Raw genomic sequence first — 27,860 nt, 5'->3', positions numbered from 1 at the left:
AAACACCAGCAAAGCTTGCCTCAACCTTTTCTCTAGCTTTTCGCTGTGCTCCAGTCCTCTCCAAGCAAACGCGTCACTGCTGTAATCTCTTGATAGTCTCCCCACATGTGCAAAATCTCCAAGATTAGTTCCCCAGGTTAAAGCCAGAGGAGCTTTAGAAAAGCTCGATGAATCTTTCTTCACATGCTACCCAGCCATCAAACCCTAGAGTCCTTCCGTTTGTTCTTCATCATCCTTCAGTTTCCTAGTATTTCACATTTTCCCCAGTTCCCTTCAAGCTGCTCTCATGAATGAATGGCTCACAGAACACTTACTACCTTAAGGCCCACCCCTGCTAGGATATTTACCTCACGCATGTAACAGGAACTGTGGCTGAATGAAGGTATCTCGGGGTACAGTTCTTGTACTTACCCCACATCTTTAGCTAAGGTAACACTTCTGTGAATAAGTTTATTCACCCACTACCTGCCTCAGCAGTAGATATATGATCCTAGTCTTAACCTCAGAGATGCAGTTCCCCACCAGATAATGAGAGGCAGGAACAGGCCAACATCAGAAGATATATTATAAATATTTTTTAAAAACATGTATTATTTAAAAGCTATCCTTTCTAGCACCTCAGATAGGCAGTATATGCTCACCTCTGGCAAAGAAGAGCATATGTTTTGTTCTAACCCATTGTGTTCATCCTTCCAACAACTCACCTTGTTCACTGTTAGCAGTCAACCCTCAGCATCTGCAAAGACATTTCACTGACAGGTTTCCAAATGGGCAGCAAAAACAATAAAACAAAACAAAGACACAGGTACCCATAAGTCCCAGCCAAGCAGCACATTCTTAATTGCTTTCAAAATGACTGTATGCTTACAAAGGTACTCTGTATTCTTAAGCAGTTGAAGGAGAAGCAGTGAAAATGCCTGCAATTGTTTGAAAAATAATGATATTTTAAATGCTAGTTTATTTCTAAAGAGCTTAAATACATATATATATATTCTTCTAGCAGCAATCTCAGTTTGAAAAGGTAATAAACCAGCTTCTCCTGGAGGCACGGGTAGTGGTGTTAATTCCGTATAATGCAAACAATAAAAATCTGTGAATTCACTTGCAGATTCTCTTTCAGACTTAAGAAATGCTATTCTGCACTGAGAAACAGAGCACTATAGCTGGGCATGGATACGCCACATTATTGTACTGATACAAAGACTAAATTCCTCTATCTTTCAGCTCATGAACCATTCCTTAAAGCAGGGCAGCCGTAACTACCACGGGGCTGAAGGCCAAAAAAGTGCCAAAGGGTATCCTCCAGCTGTTCCATTTTCACTTATTATACACCAGCAACTGCTTTAGGGCCGCATTCTTCTAAGGCTTGTTTAACTTCTGTTTTCTTAAGCATCTTTTGTTGGGTGCTTTTGTTGGGTTTTTTTTTCTTCCTGGCAAGAATGCTATAAAAAGACTGAAGTGCTCTGCCCCACAGCCTGCCCTTAACAGATATTCAGGACTCCTACTACTTTTCTCAGCCTTTCCTAACTGAACTAGTCCTAACATAGGTCAGGATTCTGCTGCCTTAAGAAAATGTTTGGCATTAATCTCCAGAACAGACTGCATGAGCTCATAGATTCTGTTTTGAAGACTGCAGTGCCCATTTTATCCGCAATACACTTATAAAGACAAGATTCCAAGATTCAGCAGCACTTGAACAGCACAACTGCTAAAAGATGTAATTCAGCTTCCAAAAAGTGCAGCAAAGATCTTTACCTAGGAAGTTATTTACTACCAATATCCTTATCAGTAACAGTATGTTGCATCACTTAAGAGAGCAAATCCTTTCCTAACCTCACCAACTGCAATTTCAACTCAAAAACACCAACTGCAAGTTAAGGACTGAAAAAAACTTGTGTTTGATCTGCAAAACCCCTCTGCAATAGGACTGAATCAGATGTATGCTACTGTCTGCTACTTCCTCTCAACACAAGAGCAGAATGAGAGAGTGTTTGCACAGGCTGCTTTAGGAGCGTTTGAGAATAGTAGGATCTACACCACCAGTTCTGACCCACAATATCCCAAGATATTCCAGTTTTGGGGTCTCACAGGGTGACGACAACATCAGTGCTAGCATAAGTATTTCTAAAATCCTAGCCAGACTCTGGGATTGGTATCGGTGTTGTCCCCCTCACAGGGATGGCACAGAGCATCCTCAAGAGAAGGCATAAACCTGCAGCTTGTGGATTACTTAAAAATGATATATAAAAAATAATTAATAAAAGGAGGCCTATTGTAGATAAGCTTAAGACTGACACACTGGAGCCCACACCCTCATTGAGAAAAATGTTACAAAATCTGTAAACTAAAAGAAAAAAAGAAATAAAGTTTTAAGTCTCTCATCTGCTATAACAAGTTAGAAAATCCAGAGGCAGCAAGTGCTGACAGCCTGTGGACCTGTGCACAACAATGACACAGCAGATAAAAGGTGGAAGGAGATGTTAGGTGACAATGAAAATCACACTAAATATTAAAAGAATATAGTCTAAGCAGAGCTGACCAAGTACACTGGCTCAGAAGACATACAATTCTATCATGGCAGTCAAAAGCCCAATACAACCATAGCTTAAAACAGTTTAAAGATTCTTCAGTTTAAAACACAGGAGAAAACAAACAAACAAAACCCATCCTTTACAGATGTAAACATTCTGCTTTCCAAGCTATCTTTTCCCTAATCACAGGAGATACTCCACAGCCTTCATCAAATGGAAGTAACCCCTTCCAAAGTAGAACAACTGTCCGAAGTCCATTCTTCCATTAAGCATAAGGCAGAACAACATCCATCAGGCACAGTGCACGCTTTTCAGTTCCCTTCAGGATACAGCCATGCGAGTAATCTGAGAGCAAGACTATACAGCAGCAGACTCAACCACAACGGCTCCAGCTACCACTTGCACATGTATTTATCAATGACTTCAGGCCACTAAATGTCACTGAAAAACACATTTGCTAGAGAAACAGATTTGGAAACTGTAAGAACAAGTAATGGGCAAGAACACCAAGTTTTCATTTGTTCCAATAACTAAATATGGATGCTGATGGGACCAAGGTTTCTCCTACCAGCACAGAAATTATTCTTCCCCAGCATAACTCTGGACTATGAAAGCTGCACCTTGAGACAATATGGGCAGAATTGTAACACTCCTCTGCAGAGCATCCTGTTAGCGCATAAGTTTGTTCAAGCCCATCCAACCCTTAAATAATTGATACTATTTCAAAACACTTTCAAAAAGACAGGAAAGGAACAAGGAAAAACAGACTTTCTACACACACAAACCCATCCCTTCACAGGGATATTGCCTGCCAGAAGCCCTCAAGAGTATTTGGGCCCTTTAAGTGACTTTCCCCTTGGGTCTGATGACTCCAGGCAAGATTGCTCAGCACAAGGAGGGACCCGCATGCAACTGAACAGGGATGAGGAGCCATTAACAATGATGTTGCTCCCTCATTTGCAGAAGAGGTGCCAGTGCAATCAGTTACTGCCACAAGCCCACGTTTTACACTCCCAAAGCCCTTTCCCAAGATGTGAGCTCAGGTAAAGACTAGGAGAAAAACATTAAAAAAAAAAAAAGATGGCTTCAAGATGATACTTTACTTTGCAAGTGGGGAAAAGGAAGAGATGAGCACATGACATGCTAACTGCCCAGCTCATGGATGACAACCCAGTGCACAGTAACTCATGCTCTTTCATTTTCAGGTGGTTGTAATGCAACAGGTTATCCAGGCAGAAAAGCCTGCAAAGCAGAGCAGCTGTTAAGTGCAGGGACATGTCAAGAGCAGTGAACAGGCCTGAAAACTGATCTTAACCCAGCAACAGGGAAGAAGTTACAGAAATTGAAATCCTTGCTTTATAAAGGAAAAAAAAAACAAACAAAAACAAAACAACCCAAACAACCCACGCCAGTAAGTTTTTGGGTGTTTTGCATTGTTTCTTTGTTTTTAACTTGGCTTGCAGCTTCATCTTACTGTTGGCTACCAACTGTTACTAACTTCCACACTAAACCCAGCAAAATGACCCTCTCCATCTACTATGCTTCTAACTCAAATTGCAGTACTGGGTAATTTGGAACAGGAAGGGGAATACCTCAAAACTTCTCAAGGACCTGATTTCAAAGGAAGCTCTACTCTCAGCCTTGAAGAGGTACACCAGCTTTCAAATTACAACACACTTTCTGTTGACTAAGATATTTGAAAGTTAAACTTTGGATTGTGATGACATCCCTGTTTGAGCCACAACCTTGATACTACTTCCTGCTCACTCCTAAGTGACAACTTTAGAGCTGGTTTTCTAATCTTAGTAAGCGCCTTTGCTGATACACTATCTATGTTACGCAAAAATCCCCAAATGTTTCTAGAAATTACTGCATCTGAACTCTAAGATGTGACTTCTACATGAACGATAAAGCCTGAAAAAAAAAAACAAACCCTTGGGGGAACCCCCCCAACCTGGAAGAGGTTGCGGAGCTGGTTAAAAATCTCACGTGTGTACCACACACTGCTTGTGGTTTTGTCCTCACAGCTTCTGTAACTCTTTTGGACTAGCAATAGTACCCAGGACAGAGGGAAATTTAGTAAAGCACTGCCTTAGATCATTAAGACCAGCTTTCTACCAAAACCAAACAAAAACTAAACTGTGACTGTTGGATAATCCTTCCCAGAGACAGACCCATTGAGTATTCCCATACTTCATACATTTTCCCATCTCACAGGATATTGCAGGGCATGTAGGGAGATGGAAAACTACCTTTGTTAACAACAACTTGGAGGAGGGAACTAGAGAAGAATGAAGTCACAAGCAACATCCACCTGTCCCTAGATGCAAGCACTGAAATGGAACTTCAGCAGACACAACTTCCCATCAGCATTAGCCAAATGCATATGAATGAACTCCTGAAGACACCCCTTAGTTGCTTCACTTTCTAAACAGGTCTTCCATTAAAATTAACCGGGGAAAAAGTGGTGTTTAGATGCCATTAGCAGATTATATTTTTCTTCTGGAACAAGCATTATCAGGATCTTTCCCTGCCTTTTTATGTTGGTAAAGTTCTGTTGACTGGCGTATTTAGAAACCCTTACTGCTATGTTAGTAAATTATGCTGCTGAATTTCCATAGCAAGAAAACCCTTACTCCTTGAGCAAACTATTTACATCAAACACACAATCAAGCACTTTCCTCCTGCGGTTGCCTTCCAGCACTATTTAGCCATGGAGGCAGTGACACGATTTCACTTGCTGAACTAGAAAAGGCTGTACCAACAAAGAAATGCACCTATAGCAGGCATGTCCAAACCTACAGACCACTTTAGGCCATGCATTAAAATAAATTATCATTACTGAAAGACAATTTTTTTTTTTTACAAAGTGAAACCATTCCAATTAATACACAAAAAATCTGCTACATTGATAACAGAGTCCCAAACAAGCCCACGAGAAAGTAATTCCAACCAGAAGATCATCAGTAACATAAAGCATACAGAACTTTGCAACAAAAACTAAGCACAGCAGAGCAGGACACAGAAATCTGCCTGAACTATCAGCATCCACATGGAAAAGTTCTGGGAAAAAACCCACAGCTTTGATCTCCCAGTTGGCCATGAGAATGTCTGTCTGAAACAGAACATCAACAATAAGGTAGCTGGCAAAGCTGCTGAGGCAAAGCAAGCTGAGAGGAGGTTAATAACTTGGCTGACTGCTGACCCATCAGGTATATTCTTCCCCTTATCAGGTATCTGTTTTTAAGATTCCTGCCCAAATTTGGTCGGCTTTGTGCAGGTCAAACCACCCAATGGGAATAATTCATTTTCATAAAATGGCAAATTCCAACTGAAACTTGTTTCTGTCATTTCTGATCAGCTCCCACCGAGAGCCTGACCTCAAGTTTTCAGTTCCTCTTTACACCACAAATCGTGACTATAACCTGCTCTTTCTCTATGGTACCAGGGAGACATGTCTATGTCCTCCTGAGGGGGGGCCCACATCAGCTCCAAGCAGAGCAGACCTCAGTCTGGACCCACTGCAGGCACACTGAGCTCCCACAGGTGGGGGCGAGGCACCACATGGGCACGTTGTTCAACCCTATTCTACTGCATCCGTCTCTTCTACGGTGCAAGTGTCTGCAGCAAGGCTCAAACAAAGAGCTAAGACGCAGTAACTGGACTACCCCCAGCTGCAGAAACTGGAAAGAAAATTAAGTGGTGCCTCCCACAAACAGTGTTCACCTGGAGCATTGTGTGCAGTTCTGGTGTCCTCAACATAGAAAGGACATGGAACTGCTGGAACAAGTCCAGAGGAGGCCACAAGGATGATCAGGGGCTGGAGCACCTCCTGTGTGAAGACAGGCTGAGAAAGTTGGGGCTGTTCAGCCTGGAGAAGAGAAGCTGCGTGGAGACCTCAGAGCAGCTTCCAGTATCTGAAGGGGGCCTATAGGGATGCTGTGGAGGGACTCTTCATTAGGGACTGCAGTGACAGGACAAGGGGTAACGGGTTCAAACTGAAACAGGGGAAGTTTAGATTGGATATAAGGAAGAAGTTCTTCCCTGTGAGGGTGGTGAGGCACTGGAATGGGTTGCCTGGGGAAGTTGTGAATGCTCCATCCCTGGCAGTGTTCAAGGCCAGGTTGGACACAGCCTTGGGTGGCATGGTTTAGTGTGATGTGTCCCTGCCCATGGCACAGGGGTCAGAACTAGATGATCTTAAGGTCCTTTCCAACCCTAACTATTCTGTGATTCTATGATTCTATTTCAGTAACATAAAACTGCACTGATGACTGCAAATCCAAAACGAACCCAAGAATAAATAGAGGGAAAGAAATTTTGTTGTACGAGGAGGAACTGCTGCTCCAGTTAAAAAGAATACATACTGGAGTGATCTGAAGCTGCCCATAAATATTCAAGAACATCAAAGCTGGTCCTGTTAAATTAAAAATGCTGTCACACAGATAGGAACTAGCCTCTGGCGCTGCCAGCTTCAACATGTGAGCCTCTGATCCAAGAGGCAGAGGCTCAACTCTTGAAGAAATTTTATTTGCCATAAGAACAAAAAAACAAAACGCAAAGCAGCAGTTGGGTTTAATGAGGATATTAAATACCTTAGCAGTGAGCTAATTACAGCTTAACTCTTTCAGGACACTTCAGCCCTTTTACTGACAGGGACAGTTTCTTCCCATACTCTTTCCACAGCTGGGATATCTCCAGGCTCCAGGAATGTTCCTATCCAAGCCCCTGAAACAAATGCTTACAGAATCTTCAGGAACAGAAAATATTTTGTTGGTTTCATCTTAGTGTAACTTTAATCATACTGCATGCATCACACACATACATGTGTACACACATTTTGGCTATTCCACATCACAGATCTACGTTTAATACTGACGCTGTCCTGAGAGACATCAAATCTTCTTCATCTTCCCATAGTTGCCTGAAGATAACAACAGGGGTAGACAAAGGAGACCAGATCACTTGTCTGATTTCTGTTACTTGAGGATATTTGCCATCACCTCCTGATGCCAATTTAATGTAAACAAAATACACATGGTTGAGAAACTGATCCCAATCTGCAACCCTGTTATTTCACTACAGGAAAATCTCCATAAATTCCCTGTATCAAAGCCTACAAAGTTTATCACTGACAGTTACAGAAGTGGGTGTGGAGGAGGAACTCTGGCAGCACAGTTTCCTCAAGCAAAATAGCAAAAACCCAAGTAGGATCACACCTTGGGAGTTCTTTTGCATTCCCTGGTCCACAGTGTCTTTTCCTCAGACAGAATTTTGGGATGCAAAAGATAACATCTTTTAAACAGGCAAAACCCTGCCAGCTAGCAGACTGGGGATACCTTGCCTTTAAGCAAAAAGAGGTCTCCAGCCTTTGGCTCCTATTAAATACACAACTCGGTAGCATCTTCTGGCTCTGTTTCACAGGTTCATGTCTTGCTGCACATCATTCAGGACATCTGCCAGCTTGGCACTCAGGCCATACATGCTCATCTCCCCTTTATCCTCACAGTATGCAAGACAGTATCGGCTCTAGAAGGCTTCTAAATAAATACAGAACAGGTTTGAGAGAGTTTGCTGGAGCCTTGTAAAACACACTGGAGTGGGAACCAATACTTTTTCCTGTTATAGCATACATATCCTTTAGAGCCTGCATTAGAAGGAATCCCAGTGTGTCCAAGAACAGCAACTGCTACACTGCACAGCTTAACATCTGTCCTTTTCTCCAAAGCCGGCAAGGACAAGTAAAACTTCAGTGCAACAATAACAGACAGCATTAGTGTGCTGTCTAGCATGCTACATATGTGTATATATACAATATTGGTGTTTTATCTACAAGATATGGGTATTACTGCTGTTGTTATGAAGGTAAAACCTATCAAGGCTTAACAGCAAGTGCCACCATTTAGCCAAGCTGAAACAATAAATAGTCTATGGGTCTTCAAGGGCAGAATCTGCATGTGGTGGAAATAATAATAAATAAATAAATAAAACCGCCACACACACAAAAAAAAAAAACACACACACACAAAAAAAACACAAAAAACCAAACACCACAGCCTCTTTTAAAAAGGCTCCTCCTCATGAACTCCAGAGCTTCAGAACTGACCCTCTGATAAAAATCAACAGAATACCTTCTACAATTCCAAGTCAGCCCTCCAAAACCACTTGCCTTAATCAAAGTGGATTGTTTAAGGCTGGAAACTTTCAGTTCCAAAAGGTGAACTCAATGGAAAGCTTGGTTAGTTTCTTCTACTGGTGAGGGGCCCAGACTGGATAAAGAGAGTCAAAAAAGGAGAAGGACTTTTCCCACCCACACTTACTACACTTTTTATTGTTGGTTTTGTTGGTTTATTTCTTACAGCAGGCAAACATCAAAAGCATCAAAGTAGGAAAACAGATCTTGGCACAAACTAGGCCCTTTCCCGAATTAAAAGCAATTTTTCAAACACTAAAATCAGAAGCATTTGAAAGTTGCTTACCAAGCACATGCAATAAATTCACAGTAGGAGGCATGTACTTGCAACGTGCACGCCTGTACAGCTAGTTGAGCACTTGTACTCAGATCAGGACTGCAACTCTAAAATATACCCCTTTGTTCTTTGTCAGGCTAGTCACCCTCCTCACTGACTCTTCAGCTTGCTTTACTGCTGAAAATGATGAAAATAATAAAACAGCTTAAGAAAACCAACAGAAAACTTAAGCTGGCCAGCAGCTTCAGAAAACAACTGAAATCCTTACATTAATGCATACAGTAACATGGGTCTAGGAAGCCTAGAGAGTCTGCATATACTAAGCTACATATTTAAGGGTATACTTGTGTCTGGAACGTAACAGGCACCTGATCAATCTTTGTAAACTGGTTTTTCATCTTAAAGCCAAGTGCGACAACAGAAGTCTTTTAAAGCAGCAGGAAAAGGAAATTTAAAAATCCGAATGAAAGCAATTTGTCACTGTGAAGAGGACACTCTGAGCCACCAGAACCCTGCTCTCCTCAGCACTTCTACTCGGTGCTAACACAAGCAGAGCTCCACCGATGGGGTGCGTGCCGTGCAAGATCACACTCTCCTGTTCACCTCTGGCCCAAGTGTCAAGCGGTGACAAAAATGCAGAAAAAAAATCATTATTTTTTTTACATGAACCTTCAGTTGCTGTTGTAACAATTTCAAAACACTGTTTCGTTTAAAAACAATCTCTCCTCCTTTGCCAATCTCTTTTAATGTGAAGGGCTCTCCCTTCAAGCCAGGAAACATGAGAAATAAGGCCAACCATTCAACTTCCATTCATTCTGTTTTCATATATAGGCACCACAATCCCTGGTCTGACCACATTTGAATACTGAAGTGCAGATGCCCAGAATACGAGATAGTATGTACAAGTTAGTATTTAACACTTCCTAAATTGAGCACTTCTACTATACTAAGTGTATTAATGCAAACACATATACCATATACAACTGGGTAGAACACAGAGCAGATCACTGCCTCCAGATCTTACCTTTCCTTAACCAGTAAGATGCTGGCCCCTTGAATGCGTTCACTTTGAAAAACTATGTTTGTGAAAGCTATTCTGGTACAGAAGGGCCTCACTTTGAAATTCCAAAACAAGGACTAGAAGACTGTAATAAAAAAAAATAAATAAAAAAGGAGCATTTTTAAATACATGCTCCACCACAAGATGGTATAAACTGGAAGAAAATTACTATGTATGCTAATCAATGGTTTTATACAACTACTCAAGACTTTCCTATAAGATCTGCCTGCAGCAAAGCTGCCTGTGTTTCTTTCTCACCAAGTTATGGCACACCAAATCATGGCCTCCACACCTGGAGTCATTTCAGAAGGCCTTATAGGCAAAGCAATTAAAGTGAAGTTACCTTGTCCCATAACCACAGCCACCACTGGAGTGCTCAGGGAAAGCCAAGTGCCAGTTCTATCCATGGGTCATGGCTGGCCACAAGTGCTGCTAACACTATGAAGCAGGCTGTAATTGTATAAAAGCATTATAGTTGCATAGATCCAGTCTCAACATATATAAATGAAAAAGTTCTCCAAATGGCTCCATGTTTAACAATTTTTGAGGGCCACTCCTCTCTGGGATTTTTCCCTACTTCCACCTCACAGAGAAGCAATAAGACTACATGGAAAAGGAAGTGGTCAGTATCCTGCCAGCAAATGCAAGGTTTTCAAGAGTACAGACCTTAAACATCTGTGTGAAGATTTGATTAAACTTATGGACTACACAGAAAAGTTACCTGAACTCCCACAAACTATCTTTTCCTCATTTGATTCCCTGCCTTTACTCAGAAATGAACAGAAAGTGCACCAACTGTCCTGAGTACAAGACCCAGTGCTGTAGGCTTTCTGCTTCTATTTACTTTCTTAACCTACTTTATTCTTATTCCTCTAAATAGGTCATATTAGCATTTTTTTCTCTTTCCATTGTACCTTCTCCTCCATAATTTGACATCTGTAACCTCATTTTTTATATTGTGCCTCCAACCTTCTCTTTGTAGTGTTTCAGTCTTGTGTGCTGACAAGGATTCTGGTATTGCTGCAACTGTGTGCTAACACCAGACATCGGAGCTTCCTCCAAAACCAGTAACTCACCACTGAATTCGGTACCTTATCTTTTGAACAGCCCTCTCCCTTGCAGTGATGCCCAGAAACATTTATTATTGCCTCAGACTCATTTAGAAACAGTTTGCACAGACACCCTTAACTTTCCATTAATACATTATAATGTATTGTAACAGTCTAAAGCTTTAACTGCGTAAATACAATTTATTACCCCATAAAATTCCATGACAATTTCAGGTTTACAGTAACTAGTTTCGTAAGGTGCCTTTGTGTTGCAGAATGACTCTAAGAGCAGAACCATAGAGTTCTGGAGGACTGTGCAAGCAAGGCAGGGGGTGGCCCCCACAGGTGGCCGGAGACCGGACCTGGGAGGAGAATGTGGAGGAAGCTGTGGGGGCTAACCAATACTGTTATGCCAAGAAGGAGTGGCTGAATACCACTCCTATATATGTGTGAACTGCGTCAGAAATAAACTAGAAGTTGCTTATCACCCATATTGGGTTGGCCTGTCTGCTTCTCCTCACCGCTTACACTTTTGTTCCCCAGAAGATAGGAAATACAACACGAAACTGTCCATCCAAAGGAGAGAGATGCTCTTGCAGAAGGCTTATGCAGCCAGGTGTTCCTTCTTCACCACAATCTGACACATACCTCCCTTAAATTCTCTCACAGTGCTGCAGTGCACCTTAACAGGGTGGCACGAGTGCAGGACTCTCAAAGCAGCCACAAGTAGACATCGCACAACAGATGGTAGCTACCACTGGAGTTACCAAGTCCTTTCACCACTGTCCTAAGAGACACCTTGGATATTGCAGTATCGGATATCACAATATTGGAGAATTAATATAAAGTAACAGAGGGATGGATGAAAAATGGGAAACAGCTGGATTAATCTGAGATCAAACCCAGGACAATACCTCTGCTGCAAACAAGCTGCCTGTGCATTATGTACTCCGCAAAGGTTGCCCAGGTACAGTAACTGTGCAAGTCTTTGGCTCAACAGTCTCTTAAGTGTGGATTATGCCTCCTTTATCATCTCAGCCTTCTCCAGCACACCTGCAGTCACCTGCTGCCCTGCCATGAAAAACACCTGCATTCCGAAGTACCACAAACCCAACAGGCCCAACGACACAGGGGACCTCAGCCCCTGCCCCGACACCGCCAGGGCTGCCCCCAGCATGGGCAATCTTCAGCCTTCTCTCAAGAAGTACTGCAGAACAAGCAGTGGAGCAGTTGACACCAGGCAGGGTGCACAGCAGCAACGACACAGGAGGAGCCTGCTGCCCACAGGACGAAACCTGTGGTTTTCATCTGTTTTTCACCTCTCTCCTGTACAGAGGGGTCACGAGCTCTGCCAAATCCAAAACTAACCAAAACCTCCAGTTCAGGTTCAAAACCTGCACATGCTTTAAAGAACTGAGAACTTGGAAAATGCACAAATAGAACTTGTAAAACATTTTGCTATTCCATGCATATATCAAGGCTACAGTTTTAGAAGAGTCTTGTTCCCACCACCTGGATAGTCAATGATAGCCAACATATATATATATATCTATAAAAGAAACCCTGAAGCTTAGATTAAGGTTTCTTACCCACAATGCAGCAAAACAGAAAGAACAGAAATTACCCACTGCTCTGACTACATAACAGTAGATGATGCAGTTATAGCCGGAAGGAAGCTCTCAATGACTTGCTGTTAGCATAAGAAATAAATAACTTTAAAATAAATATATTAACCCAGGAAATAAGCACTGTGAAAAATCAGATTTGGCTGGTTGATTGGTTGGTTCTTTTTTCTCCCTATTGCAGCAATTACGTCTTTGCCATCCAGGATTCAGCCTTGTCACCTATTTAACACAAACTCCTTAACTTCCAGCAGGCTTCAGAATGATGATGGGCGACACAGGTCTGGCTGATACAAGTCCAGATGAGAGGGTAGAGCAGGACAGTGCTTAGATTCAACAGCTGAAGATGGACATTTCAGAGATGATTATTCTCACTTGCCGGACACCATTTGTCAGTTGTGAGCATCTGTTCACAACATCCAAGACTGAAGATCAGAGAGGACAGAACCTATAACCTAGACCCACTTCTTATACCAGGCACAACAATTGTGTTCCAGGTCTCCCATCTTTGTACCAAAACAGAGAAACAGCAAATGCTGAAAAGCGCTTCTCCTCATCCTGTTATCAGCATCCACAGGGCATTAGATCTTTGTTTTCCATCAGAATGGAAGCGTCATGTTCCAATGGCAGATCAACTCCAAGAACAGGATGACAAAGCAAACCTGAAGCCCTAAGAACTGGTACTAGGAAGTCAGTTTTTCCAGAAGAATGCACTACCCCTGCTGTCCTCAGGATCACCACCATAATCCACAGCTTTACAGTTAAGGTATGGAAACTAACACAAACCCAATCACAGGTGGCTTCATGTTCTAAGAGGATAACTAGCAAAGAAAACATTCAGCAAGACAGTGACTCAAAGCCACAAATAATTCCACTTCCTTAATGTGAATGGCCTTCAGGCACTCAACTCAAGCATGAAGAAACTTAACCTGCCTGTTTACAACTCACCGAAAAAAACCCAACCACAAAAATACACATTTTTGGTTTCCATTCTGAAGGGACACAAACATTGCTTTGACTCAGCCTCTGATTGTTGCCAGACATCTATACGTCTGGACAGTTATTTCAAGTCACTGCTTTCAATGCCGCTAAAACACTTCCAACACTTCAGAACGCAGCACTTGACAGATGTTTAGTCTTTATCAGCTTTCACGTTTTGAGAAAACAGAGAGAAGGTTCAAAGCTATTCAAGTAAATACAGGGTGGGAGGGAGACAGAAGGAATGAACACACATGCATGTGGTCTTGCACTCCAGATCTAAGCTTCCCCATCTTCTTCAAGAGAAAAGATGAGCATAACACTGCTAGAAGGAACTGCAGTGCCAGAAGCTGGGAAATGTCCCACTGTTTTCTTCCTGGAGCTTAAAGCAATGAGTTATGCTTGCTCTCCCCAAGCTGTTACCTTTTGAGCACAAAAAATGGATGCAACCAGAGATTCTTACGTGACCTACACATCACTCCAGCTCAATGCTACAGAAAGGTCACTATTACCTTGCTGAGGCTTCCAAGCAGAAACAAACCAACCAAAACCCAAACTTTTATCACACAAGAAAACCCAGGCATAATATTCCCAAATCTTTCCTCTGTGCTGCTTCTCTTTAAAACTGTACGTATTGGTAACCCTCCCATGCTGCTCTGTTTTGCAGTGTATCTAAGGCAGGAGTAACAAAAAGAAAGTCTAAAAGAGAGGACTGGCAATGATGGACGTGTGTCATTTGAAGTTTTGATACAATTTTAATCAAATGTCGTATTTGATCCTGTATTCCAGCAACTCACCTGAGCAGTTCCACCACCACCACAACTTCATACAAATCACAGCACTTCACACTCCACACCTTAGCCATCAAGAAGAACAGGCAACTGGAAAGGAATTTTGCCAATTGCAAGTAGAATTAAGATACATAATCTCACTCTGAGCAAAAAAAGCCACTGCTAGTCGTATCAGTGATGCTTTCTGTCCTATCACTGCAAGTGTGTGGCCATGTAGCACCTGCTTTGACAGGGAACTAATCTGAGCTTTTGGTCTGACTGCTACAAGACATTTCAACCATAATGAGTTTGTTGCTCATAATTTGTTTTAAAACAAAATACAATTTTATAAGTTTCAACAAGCTTGTTTCCACAATCACTCTCTAATCAAACATTTTCAAGTTCCAATATCAAACATATTAAAGGCCAGGATATTGCTCCAAGAAACATGTAATCTTCCAGTGTGCCAGACACCACCGGGATGGTTAGACCTTCAAACATTTTAAGGACCAGCTGACACAGCAACCCAAGGATGAGTTTGCTGAATAGAAACTGTGGCCACATGAAAGATGTATGAACATTTCATCTCTGAAGAGTTGTAGACACCTGACCCTAATAAGACTTGTTCACACTAACATGAAAAACAACATAATAGCAACTACTATATACCACCTATACCACTACTGGATAGGAATCTGACTGATAACCAGTTCAGGAGTGAATGTGAGACCTATCAAAAACGTGCTGAAAGCCCATTGTTTCTTAAGGGGTTTGGGTTGTTGTTTGGTTGGGGTTTTTTTTGTTCAGACTTTCAAGACTTTTGTTCAGACTTTCAATCCCCCAATGAGTAATTGATGCTATTAATATAAACAAAAGTCTTTGTGTAGTCCCAAAACCACAATTCCTTTGATCCATTCTTTAACATATGATTATTTAATATGTCTGATTGTCTAGAATTTTCATATTCCATTTTAAAGAAAAATACACCTTACTCTTGGCAGAGCTGTGTGCACTGAGTGGTTGTGGCCAAGTAGAGCTTACATCCCCGACTGACATACCACTAAACTGCTGCTGAACAGGTTCTTAGCTGCCTTAGCTCCATGTTGCTCTTCTAAATCTCACCCCAAGCTTTAAATGATGATCCAGAACAGCAAATTTAGACAGTTTCACAAATATACAGCCTGGCTGAAATAGGGAGGGGAGACAACACTGTGAAAAACTCACTTTCAGGAGACATGGGAAGTATGGCACTGACAAGAAATCTAAAATCTCAGCAGTGAAAACATGACTGACAGCATTCAGTCTTGCTGCTCTGGAACAGTATCTGCCATATTCTCTCCTCTGAAAAGAACTTAACAGACATCATGGCTTGGGGGGGAACCAGCAGCCTGTTCATGGTGTATGTTATCTATTGTATACAGAGATAAATGAGCAAAATGCCCTTTGAGTAATAAGTGACTACAAGATTTGCCACATCATTTGGTTTCCAGGATAGCCTTTCCCATTTAGGGGGCTGCCTATTCAAACATCAAGAGGAAGCAGACAAGTCAATGTTGTGCCTGATGAGGCCTACAGCAGCCCCTTGCATACATTTGGCCCAAGTTTTGCAAATCTGAGCCTTAAAAAATCAGCAGTTTTTTTCTACACTTTCACTTACAACCTCAGGGAAAGTGTGGCCTCAGGAAGTGGCCCCTGTTCTGACACTAACACCTGGCAGGAAAAGAAACTTCAGTTTCTTGCTGTCCCCTCAACACAGAGCAGGTCTTACACATACTGTCTGATGACACACCAGGAGGTCACACAGTGTCAGGCCCTACCGGCACCACCATGTAAAAAACGTCAGAAATACAAATTAATCGGCGCATCCCCCTTTTCTCTGAAAGGGAAACACAGCCCCTCCTATCAGCAGCTTGTGCTCACAACTGCAAGAGAACTTTTGTAAGAAATCCCCCAACCGAAACTCTCTCGAACTAAAACAAGCACTCAACAGCAGTATACTTTACACGAAAGGAACAACAGAATAAAAGTTATCTGGGTAGTAACGTATTTGTACTTGTAGAACTTTCCCAGATGTTTTAAGAGCCTATTTGCCACCAGATCACTTTTTATTTTAAACTTATATATATATATATATATGTTTATGTATGTACATACACAGAGCACAAGCAAACAAACTACACAACTGTTAATAAGAAATAAGGACTGCAATTGGCCACTGTTTAACAGTTAAACTTATTAAGACACCATTTAAGTCATTTTTGTTTACTTAGCCAAAAAGGGGGGAAATAAAGCCAACAGTTACAAGCGCTTGTGCAGGCTCCAGGTAAGTGCTGCGGGAGCCCCGAGCACAGCACGGGACGGGACGGGACGGGACCGCCGCGTTCCGATACGTACAACAGCTTTCTCTGGTGGGAAAGCCAAGAGCAGCGCTACGAGAACCTCCGCGTTGTGCAAGAGCCCCCAGGACAGCTCCGGGCACGCACCGCACCCCGCACGACTGCGGCGGCTGCGCGGTGAGATGAGGACCCGCGGCACCGGCGCTGCCCCACGCAGCGGGCCCTGGCCCCGCCCCGCCGCGCAGGCACCGCGCCCGGCGGAGGTGCGAGGGCGCGTGCGGAGCGCAGCCCCACGGCTCAGATCCGCGCCCGGCTGTCAAACGGGGCGAGCGCAGGGCCCGCGGGGCTCCGCTCCGGCCGCACAAGGTGAGAGCCGGGCGCCCCGTGGCCTTTGTGCGCGGCCGTGCATCTGTCACCGCTGCCGCGGCGGCCCCAGGCCGCGCTGCGCACGTGGGGCGCGGGGCCCGGCGCGGGCTTTGTGCCGCCAGGTGAAGGGCCCGCGAAGCCATCTTGGGGCCGGCGGCGCCCCCCGGCCGCGCTGCTCACTCACCTGCACGATCTCGCCCTCGGCGCTCAGCGTGGCCCCCGCGCGGGAGAAGCGGCCCTGCAGCCCCGTGGTGTAGGTGGTGTAGTCGCCGCTGGGGCTGGACTCGAAAAGCACCACTTCCACAAACGCCGTCTCCTTTCCCAGCGCCGCGCCCGGCGCCGCGGCCAGCAGCAGCCCGAGCAGCAGCGGCGGCGGCACGGCCAAGCCCGCGCCGGCCCCGCAGCCCCTCATCGCGCGGCCGGGGGGAGCGGCGCCCCGCCGCCGCACATCGCTCCCGAGCGGCTCCAGCTCCGGGGCCGGGGTCCCGGGCGGTTCAGCGCCCCATGGCAGCAGCAGCAGCAGCGCCGCCGCCTCGCCGCGCCCCGCTCCCGGCCGCCGCCTGCCCCGCACCCGCCGCCCCTCGCCGCGGCTCCTCTCCGCCCTGCCAAGCCGCTTCCCTTTCATCTGCTCCACGTGACGGACACCGCGGGGTTATCCCCGCCCCCCGCGCGCCGCTGACCCGCGCGGCCCTCCCTCGGCGCACACCCGGCGCGGGGCGCCGCCGAGCCCGGCCGAGCGGAGCCGGCCCGACCCGACCCGACCCGACCCGAGCAGCGGCCGCGGGGCCGGAGGCCCGAGGGCGGGCGGCGGAGCCTTGCGCGGCCCCGCACTCCGGAAGGCCCCGCCGGGAGCCCGCCTCCCATGCGGCCGGGCCTGCAGGGCCGGTCCGGGTGCGCTCGGGACGCGAGTGCCGGCTCCGTCGGCTTGGGGTGCACCCCCGGGACCTGCGGTCGCCGGGGCCCTTCCCGCCGGCGGTGGGGTTGCAGCCGCGCAGCGATCGCGCCCGGCCTGCTGAGCCCCCGCTGCAGCCCGCCAGGCCTGGAGCCCGCCGGTGGTCCAGGAGCCGAGCGGGCAGGAGCTGAGCCTGCACAGCCGAGCGCACCACGGCCACCGGCTCTCTGGAACTTCTCCGCTGAGGCTCTGCGCGGCCTCCCGTAACGCCACCGCCCGAGGGCGGCTCCCAGCACGCTCCCTCTTCGCCCGGGTGCGGGCGCTGGGCGGATCGGCTCCGACCCAGCGGTGCGCAGCTGCGGCTCGGGGACCAGACCGCTTAACCGGGCTCTTCGCTTGTCCCTAATGCAGCCTGCGAAACCGCGTATGAATGATGTGCAAAGGTGCACAGGTAACGATCGTTATTTCAGCCTCACACTACAAGACCTGGATGGAGGCCGGTGATTCGGTTGTCCTTTAGAAGTACGTATAACCAAGTTGTGGAACTCATTAACACAAGATGTTACGGAATCTAAAAGTATGAATTGGTTATGAGGGGTGTGAGATCCCTTGCTGGTTATGAAGCCCATTGACTGGCAAACTCCAGCTCTGGGGTGAGTCCATATCCCAGTGGCAGAAGGAAGAATACCATGATCTACGAATTGCCAGCTCTGTTCCTAAATATACTTTGCTACAATTGAAGAAAAGATTGCAGCATCCTTAGCCTGACACAGTGAGCAACACTAGCTTAACAAATCCTTGAAGATTTCTTCAGTGAAGAAGAAAGGGATCAAGCAGGGATCACAGGAACATATACCCTGGTCTTCCACCACAAAATGCCTCCACAAACCTCAGACTTCAGTGCAATGGATCAAAGGCCACAGAACTACAGCATGCATAGAAAGGCAGCTGGAGAGGGCATCACTGGTGCTCTAGCCTGGTGACGGCAGAGAATGCACTATGCAAGCTTGTGCTCAACACTGAATTTTAGGTTATAGGTATGTTACAGTGAGATTTCAGGAAGGCGTAGTACCTGGTGTACTAAACAGAAGCATTTTCATCCCTTAGTACAAACTACTTCAATGCGATGTCCCTTCTCCTTCATGTGAGGCAAGTGTGCTTAGACAGCAACAGGGTTTCCTACACCATAATCAAGATAGGAACAGGTCAAACATGGAGAATTCTAGGAGAGCTTCTCCCTGCTGTGTCAGCTAAACCGTTCCACAATCTGTGGCAAAAGTAGAGATGTATGCAGGGTTACAGTTACAATGTTGAGAGGGGTCACTGTTAACCTGGACTGTGCATGTGTCATGAGGAGGAAGTCTCTTCTTGACATTCAACTAATTCTCTCTTATTTCTTCACTAAGTTAAGTGGTTTAGGCAAATGATACACAGACTTTTAAATCCCTTCCAGAAGCAGCAACAGCAGGTAATCTCCAGTCCTTGGTAGCTTTTTACGCCCTGCATGTCAGGTTCAGGATGTCTTTTTTCACTAAGTATTCTTCTTCTTGCAAAGATTCTTATGTCATTGTAATTATTTTTTTATAGTTCACAGAACCATAGAATGGTTTGGGTTGGAAGGGACCTTAAAGATACCTAGTTCCAATGCCGCTGCCACAGGCAGGGACAAATGTTCTGTTAGTACAGGTAAACAGCTCATGTCCTAAGTTGTTGTAGGTCAAGGCTTCCCAGCTTTCCTACACTCAATGGGTATGTTATCAGCAGTAAGAAGAGTTGGAATTTCAGTGTTTCAGGACAATGGCTTGTGCACAGGTTGTCGTACAAAAGGTAATGAATGAATGAACAATTCCCCTTACAGAACATCTTCCAGTAAGACACTTATTGTGCAGCTTGGAGGAACCGCACAGCTTCATGGTATTTGTTCCCCCTATCCCAAGTATAGTCAGAGCCCAAGGACAGACATAGCACTGGATGAGGTTTTTGAGAGTATGACTTTCCTATTTAGCAGAAATTGCCTGGTTTGGGAGAAGTATTTATTTTAAACAGCTCTTCCCTTGTTTCACTTCCACAATTTCTCCCTAATCATGCCAATGTAAATTTCATGGAGCTGTGTGGCAAACTGGATCAGGGAAGAGACCAGGGCTAAAGGCAGCCCAGGGCAGGTAGGGATGGAGTGAAGGTTATTTTAAAACTGAATCAGCAAGCTGAAACAGTATTGGTTAAGAGTAGCTTCAGGAGTGGAGATGGGAATTGGAAATCTAGTTCTAAGAGACGACAACAAGAGGTCAGTGTGTGTGTGGAACACATAGTTTTATTTCAACAAAAACTAGGAAGGACATTCCTGACCCTTAGCTGTGAAACTGGAAAGTCAAGAATGCTGTGTCCTTCCCGGCTGGTCAGCAAAGTGGACATCAATTTACTTAAACAGTGTAGGGGCTCAGACAGATAAGGTCTCTGCTTCTGTTATTAATGAAATGGAATAACCAGGACTTTCTAGATGTTCTCTAGGAAATGCCCTAAACTTAGGGCCTCTCTGGGTTCAGTTGAGAGTTAGAAACACAGAAGGGGCAAGCCAAATAAATCTGGAAATCAACTAGTGAAAAATATGGGAATGTGTCTCTATATAATGAGGGAACAGCATCCTATCCCTAAAGTAAAAGTTGCTGAAGATCTGTTCCACCACACTAAACCAGCCTGTTGCTGGACTACAGGCACAGGAAAATTGCCTTTGCAGTAGCCCCATAGCTGAATGAGTGACATGAGGTCTCAGGTCACCAAGTCCCCTCTGCTTGGGCAAAAATTCAAGCAGGAGGTTGCGGAAGAGAATGGGCTGTCTAACATTAAACAATCAAACATTTCCAGTTGGCTTCCTTCCCAGCTGGCAGCATACAGCTCACAGTTCAGTTATGCCACAAACCTTCAGGTATCCTTTCTTTGTTTTCCCCTGCATAACAAACTGAGGCCCAGGCTCTGACACACAGAAGTCTCAAGCATTTGTAACTGTAACTGAGGACAGTAAGAGCTATGACTTGGACATAATGATGTATAATGCCAGGTGGTCTGACAAAGCATGCCCTAAGCACTTGCTCTCTTCTCCCAGGTGACAAGCAATAGGACAAGAAGAAATGACCTCAAACTGCACCAGTGGAGGTTTAGATTAGATATTAGGGGAAATATCTTCAGCAAAAGGGCTGTCAAGCTTTGGAACAGGCTGTCCAGGGCAGTGGTGAGTCACAATCCTTGCAGGTGTTTAAAAAATGTGTAGATGTGATGCTTGGGGACATGGTTTAGTGGTGGGCTTGATAGCGAGGGAGTTAACAGTTGGATTTGGTGATCTTAAAGATCTTTTCCAACCTAAAGGACTCTCTGATCCTAGCTCAGAAGAGAGCAATCAACACTAAAGGATGTTTTTGAGCGAAACTTCCTACATCTCCTTTCTCTTGCAAAAAAAAATGGGTATTATAGAACTGTTCTCCCCACACAATCTTGAGAGAAAACACTGCCACTGAAGTACCAATGTTCTGCTGTGATGAGTGTTACAGAAAAAGGCAAAACAGTTAATCATTTTGTGCTGAGAGGAGAGCTGGAATATTGTGCAGGAACTATAGCTCTGCACTACATCAGGCAAGAAGAAAGCAACACCAAGTAAGCCACTCACAACATGCCCATCAGCCATTCTCACCATTAAATGAAACAGGAACCCAGCTTCCCTGGTCCTGCCATCCCTGTAATTGAAAATACATTTGGCTGGAGATGTCCAATTACTGCTTTCTGTCACATCTGTGCAGTCAACCACAAATACAGCATCCCTTCTATAGGGATTCCTGAAGGGAATCCCTTCTAGAGCCTCTTTCAGCCCTATTTCATAATGAAATTAAACATATGCTATCTGCCTGTCACCCTTGTCACTCTCCTGAACCTGTTTGCTAATTTAGCCAAGCTTAAGACCTATCTAAGAGGTCTTAAGATAGTACATTCTTGCAAATTTTGTGAAAATCTGAAGCTCTGGACTCTGGGTACTGCAAGAATATCCAAAAAGGACATGGGGGAAAGCTAGGACATCAGGAAAGCCTCTTTAGCTCTGCTGTTTTGGCACCAACTTGTTTGTCCTTCACTACTGAGGGATCCTCCCCAAAGCCTCGTATAACTTATTAGTATAAGCAAAAAGCAGATGACATTTTCAATTCAGTGTTTTCTTAAGACACATTACAGAAAACAGCCTGGTGCCACCCTCCAGTGCAATGGCAGCATCAAACTCAAAACACCAGACTTTCAGGCAGTAGCAATGTGAATGTTTAAATAAACGTTTTTCCCCTCCTATGTTGTCTTAGATCCTAGCATAACAAAGGAAAGCACAGCCTGTTTCCAAAGAAATAATGTAACCAATGAGCATGCATTAAACAAATTTCAATTACCGTGGATTTTGTCTCTCCATTTGATTGAGTTTGTCTCCAGGATCAGCCAGACCTTCTTTGGAGCATAGTACATCTCTCATTCACTGTGTAAAGAAATAATAAAATCACTTAAAAGGGGCTGTTCAGCTATGTAGTAAGAAAAGGTGGTTTTTACTTCTATGATTTATCTTAACAAGTGATCTGATAACCCCAGAGAACTCAGCGATGCTACACTGCAACGGGAAACCCACTCCCAAGGCAGGGGCAGCATGTCACTGCAGAGTCCAATGACTGCCTCCCCCCACTGGTGAGCAATGATCTTTTTGTAGTTGGCTGTGAGCATCTGCAGGTAATACTGTACCCACCTAGGACTGAGATTGTTTTGCCTTTATCTACTGGGTGTTCAGAGTAAGTTCTATAAGCTGCCACTTAATAAAAACCCCGACAAACAATCAAAACAACAGACACACACACACACACATGCACACAAGCCACCACTGCTGCTGTCCCCAGTTAATAAACATGTTCTGAACACACAGTGGGAAATGGGAACTGTGGCTGAGAATAAATTCTATGGAAAAAAAAAAAAAAAAAAGGATTATATTTCAGTAGAACAAGCTGGTCCTCATCTCCTTTTCGTGACAATGACAACCAGTAAAGAGAAATTTTACTCCTGGAAAAACAGGTTTCCATCAGTTCTCACCACTGGAGAGGTGCTGATGGAAAAGACAGCAGTTTACCCCTAAAATACTTCACAGATTATCTTAGATCATGCGTAATTGCTTCTCATCCTTCTATTTATTCTGTAAAGGCAATTAAAGAATCAATGATGACTACAAACCCCTCACATCTTCTTCTCATCTTTGATAGTCACAAAAGTATCATCAGGCTTTTATAAGCAGTAGAAAGGTTGTGATCACACCCAGTATGGATGGTGGGTGGGTGAACGGGCATCATGTCCTGGGAAGCTGTCTGTCACTTGACACAGAGGACCAAGCGACAAATCACCAGGGGAATTTCATCTAAAGTATTGAGCCACCAGTGGTACTAAATAAAATACTGAAAGAACTGAGAACCAACATAATGAACATAAAAAGGATATAAGTGGATACATCTTCAGGTTAAGTTAGACAATAATCAGGGTTCCAGGCTGCTGCTTTAACTATGACAAAGTAAACAACTTGCAAAGGCAGCCTACTTATCTCAATTGAAAAGACAGTTAATCTTACAGTGTTGAATGCACTTCCCGAAAGCAGGGGCACGTTATTAGTTTCCGTGGCAATGCTAGGATGATACAGGAGAGATGTACTTCTGTGGGCACATAAGCAAGTTGTCATGAAAAAACAGTGGGTATGAGATTACTTCACATTAAACGGAGGATGGAAACACACACAGTTACCTCAAACACTTCTAGCTTATAAATTCACATGCCAGCTCAATCATAATAGTGATTAATTTGTCTGCCTATGCTTAAGACTCTCAAAGCTCAGTTGAGACAAGAGAAACTGAGAAAAACATCACTGTCTAACCAAGAAGAAACATACCAATGGACAAATCAGGATAAACCATTACATTTTAAACATCACCAAAATAAGAAAGTCTGGAGAGTACCAGTGGATTTGTTGACAACTCCTGTTTAAAAATTAGTCAAAGTATTCTAAGTACTCTTCATTCTAGTTTGTGTTATAAATATTTGTTTTAATAGAGAATGGAGGCTAGTCATTTCCTTTGAAGCAAATTTATGTTGAAATACAGTTCTATTTATATCTGTTCCACCTAAAGGAAGAAGTATCTGCCTTTTGCTTCAACCAAACTGCGAAGGAAAAAGAGTCCCATCATATAATTGTAAACTACGTGTCTCAACGTCTTCCTCCTACATTGCAGATACTTATTTAGCATTCACCTTGGAATTCTGGCTGGTTATGACACTGGAGTTTAAGAAGTGGGTGGTCAGAGGTCCACTTGTGTAGATTAAAGAATGCCATAGCAGGATTCAGGACATACCTTCATTGTATGGTGCAGTGTGGTGACATCTATGCTAGTTTTAAATGTGTATCACAAGCAACCTGACACCAGAGAGTTCTGTACAAGAATGGGGTTTTGATGAGCAGATATTTTCATTAAGCATTTCTTAAATCAGACTCAAGATCCTTCTTTTCACAGAAAACTGTATGTGAGAAGTCCTCATAGCAGACCAAGAGTCCATAGGAAGGATAAGGAGAGCTGTTTCTCACTCGCACTACCACACCTGCCTTTCCAGATGATGCTGGTAACGGGTATGTCTTGACTACTATCCACATTCCCTACATGTTTTAACGCTGTGCCCTCCAGAGGCCAATATTCCTACAGTGTATTTCATAATCAAATATACCGTCATACCTCCTAACAAGCAACAGAAACTAGAGCTGTCCTAGTAATTCAGTGCCACGTCTGTGCCTGCCCTTTTTTATCACCATGTAAAATTGTTATTCCAAGCCTCTAGAGACGTGTTTGCACAGCTCAAACACAGGCTTAGGACTGATTGAGAGCATTACTTAAACGTATTTGAGTGCACGGTAGGGTCCCATTTGTGAAGCAGCAACAAGAGCTTCAATTTCGATACTTGAGACGCATCTCCAGCCCTCCTCAGGCCGTTCCTGACGCTGCACTGGAGGTGTGGGATGCACTGAGGCAGAGCAACCAGTAGGTGACCTCCTAGACTCAAAAAGCCAGGCGAGTTCCTTTGCCCTTTCAGGAGACACACCACGTATGCGTGAAGCATGCCAAAATATCTCCAGAAACATCAGTTTGAATTCAAGATGTCTCCTACAGCCTTTCACGTTCACGCAGTCGAACTTTACTATTGCAATCTGGACTTGAAAGCTAAATATAAAAACATTTTGTCCATTACAGTTCTGAAAAACATGTTTTCATCGATACCATCAATTACTGTAAAGTAACAAACTACTGCAACTCATCAGCTCAACTAAAGACCAACAGAGAAAAATCAGTGGAGATTTATGTTAAGAAAAATGCTATGCAACTGTGGCTTTGCCTCTTGCTATTTAAAGTTTGGAAACACAATTTATCCAAATAAACCAGCACTGAAGCAATCCAAATAACCAACTGACAAGCTATGACAACTTTAATTACAAAAGCTACTTGTGAACAAAATTCCCTGTTAAAGTTTGGAAGGTTAAGGTTTCCAATGTCTTAAACAGTGTGTAGTCTTATAAATCTGTATGAATTCTGATTTGGGAGCCCTTCACTCTTTCTGTGCATGTAGTTATCTACTGAAGGGCAAAGATAATAATGAATCAGACCTCTGAAACTGAAACATGTTAAACTGGACTAAATATGCCCTTATTTAGATAACTGCAGCCTTTTATTTTTGCAAATTATTGTCCAATATAAGGTATAAGCTTACATGAGAGTTGCAACAGAAAACAGACATGCGCAATGCATTCTGCAGGGTCCTCTCCAAGCAAATCATGTTACCAAAGAAAACCCAATACTAATCATCTTAGGAGACCATTGCTCTGTGCTTTTTAATCACCTAAAATCTCTGCCAGCACAGCTGAGAACAGAATGAATTTGGACAAAATCTGGAGTCATACTTTCCAAGTTTCTCAGCATCCATTTATTCTGCAAGAAGTACCTTCAAATCCACCCACACAAATGTCTTTCACTGTGTTCTCCCACCCCTGAGATTGCTCTATATCATCTCTACTTAATTCCAATTACAAGCCCACTAAATCCTGGATTACTGTTCAGTTTATGTGTTCATTATGTCAACACTTAGTGGCGTCTTCTCTCACAATACTGAAGAAGTATCCAAGGTAGACAACATATAAATAACATACCCTGCATATTTCTGGAAATCAGATTTACATCCAAGCTAGATATTGAGACTTCTGTCTTCAATTCAGCATTGTTCCTAGTATTTCTGGAGTAAATAGATGGTACAAGTAGCTGTTCATGCAGTCCTACTTCAAGCAATACACTGTTTAAAGTGAACAATATGTAACCAACTCAAAATAAATTTGAAGCACATGGTTAAAGTGTGTAATGTATCAGGTACTAAAAGTGTGTAACGTATCAGGTACTAATACGGATGGCAATGGATAAACCTGCAATATGAAGAACTTCTATGATTAAAGCAAACAAAATAAATTTCACCACTTCTGACTGCCAAAAGCAAAAAAAATCCATTCTTAACAGGTGGCTGACTAAAATGAAGGGATTTCTATACTAACAACTGATTCATTCATGTGAAGGTGAGTTAAGCAACTATTTATTTTATCTTAGGTTATCTATTACGTTAAAGACTCACCTAAGATACAAGATCTGACCAGCGCTTTCAACTAATTACCTTAAAGCACTGCATTTTCCACATTCAAGCACTAGCATATGATCTATATCTTTATAATATGATCTATATCTATATCTTTATAATTAGTATATAAATGTATATAAATATATATATAAGGTATATAAAGGTATATTAGTATATAAAGTATATAAAATCAGTATATAAAGGGCCTCAACTCTTCCTGACCATTTACATAAAAGTTATCACTGGAGTCAAGTGCTAACAGAGCAAATAAATGAGGCTGCCAAAAAGGAAGCATGAAAGATTCATCCCTCTGTGAACAGCAGCTGCTACCCCGTGCCCTCAGAGTATACAGCAAATCAAACATGCCTGAGGCAGGAGGCAGGCTATTCTGACAACACCCCTCACATTTCGGGTCACACTGAACAGATGTTGAGACAGAGCCGATTCCTAACTTGACATTCCTGATAACTTTCCTGTGCCTCTTTCCTCACAGAGTCTCTTGCAACAGCTGGAGGTAGGCTCCTGCAGGCAAGAGGCAGCACTAGGTGAAGTAACTCATATGGAAGAAAATAAGAAAATCATTTTAAAATCACAAACTGAGACAGTTGCCAGGACTCTCAGGGCTCCTAACTTCTAAAGAGATTTCAAACCCTAGGGAATGACTAAGAAATAAGAGAAGGCATTTCCTTTCAAAAGCTGGCACTGCTCCAAAGAAGAGCTAGCTTCTGCCAATAGGAAGTTGTCATCAAGCTTTCCTAAGCGCAGTTGTTTACCTGTTGGATCACTTTCCAAGAAGAGGTTCCAGTTCTGAAGCAGGATGTGCAAACAGAAAAATGTACTGGAACAGGAGCTTTCAGGCGTGTGCAATTTCAGCAGTCGCTGTTTTCCTCAGAGGGCTTGCTCAACATGTCACGTACTTACCCAAAGCCCAGCAGAGGTGGTCAGTTCACAGGACTGCACCACCAGCAAGCACAGTCTGCAGCAAACATCCCCCAGTGATGTACCCACTGCACCATCTCAGCTAAGGGTCAGACATTTACCTTTATCTTTCACTTGTGATTACCACCACCAATGTAC

The 27,860-nt window shown here is 43.7% G+C and overlaps 2 protein-coding genes across 3 annotated transcripts in view; both read right to left on the bottom strand.

Annotated features, from left to right (window-relative positions):
- The window catches only part of ZNRF3 (zinc and ring finger 3), an 84,979-nt gene extending 61,214 nt beyond the window's left edge, over window positions 1-23,765 (bottom strand). The window contains exons 1-2 of one of the 2 annotated variants that reach the window (XM_062616210.1): window positions 23,698-23,765; window positions 22,490-22,572 (exon numbers count right to left, since the gene is read on the bottom strand). Coding sequence is in view for 1 of the 2 variants with exons in the window: in XM_062616200.1 (XP_062472184.1) it covers window positions 17,367-17,807 (441 nt within the window). In the remaining variant the exon portion in view is untranslated. Of the gene's footprint in view, window positions 1-17,366; window positions 17,922-22,489; window positions 22,573-23,697 lie in introns of those variants that run through there. The other variant, XM_062616200.1, reaches the window with a different exon arrangement.
- Window positions 23,550-27,860, bottom strand: part of CCDC117 (coiled-coil domain containing 117) — a 297,697-nt gene continuing 293,386 nt past the window's right edge. The window contains exon 6 of the mRNA XM_062616278.1: window positions 23,550-25,330. The gene's annotated coding sequence lies outside the window, so the exon portion shown is untranslated. The remainder of the gene's footprint in view (window positions 25,331-27,860) is intronic.

The sequence above is a fragment of the Pezoporus occidentalis genome, unplaced genomic scaffold (genome assembly GCF_034315485.1).
Source record: "Pezoporus occidentalis ecotype Australia unplaced genomic scaffold, CSIRO_AGI_Poc_V1 ctg102, whole genome shotgun sequence".
NCBI lineage: Eukaryota > Metazoa > Chordata > Aves > Psittaciformes > Psittacidae > Pezoporus > Pezoporus occidentalis.
Note: the sequence above shows the minus strand (reverse complement) of the source record. Positions and strands in the feature narration are given on the sequence as shown.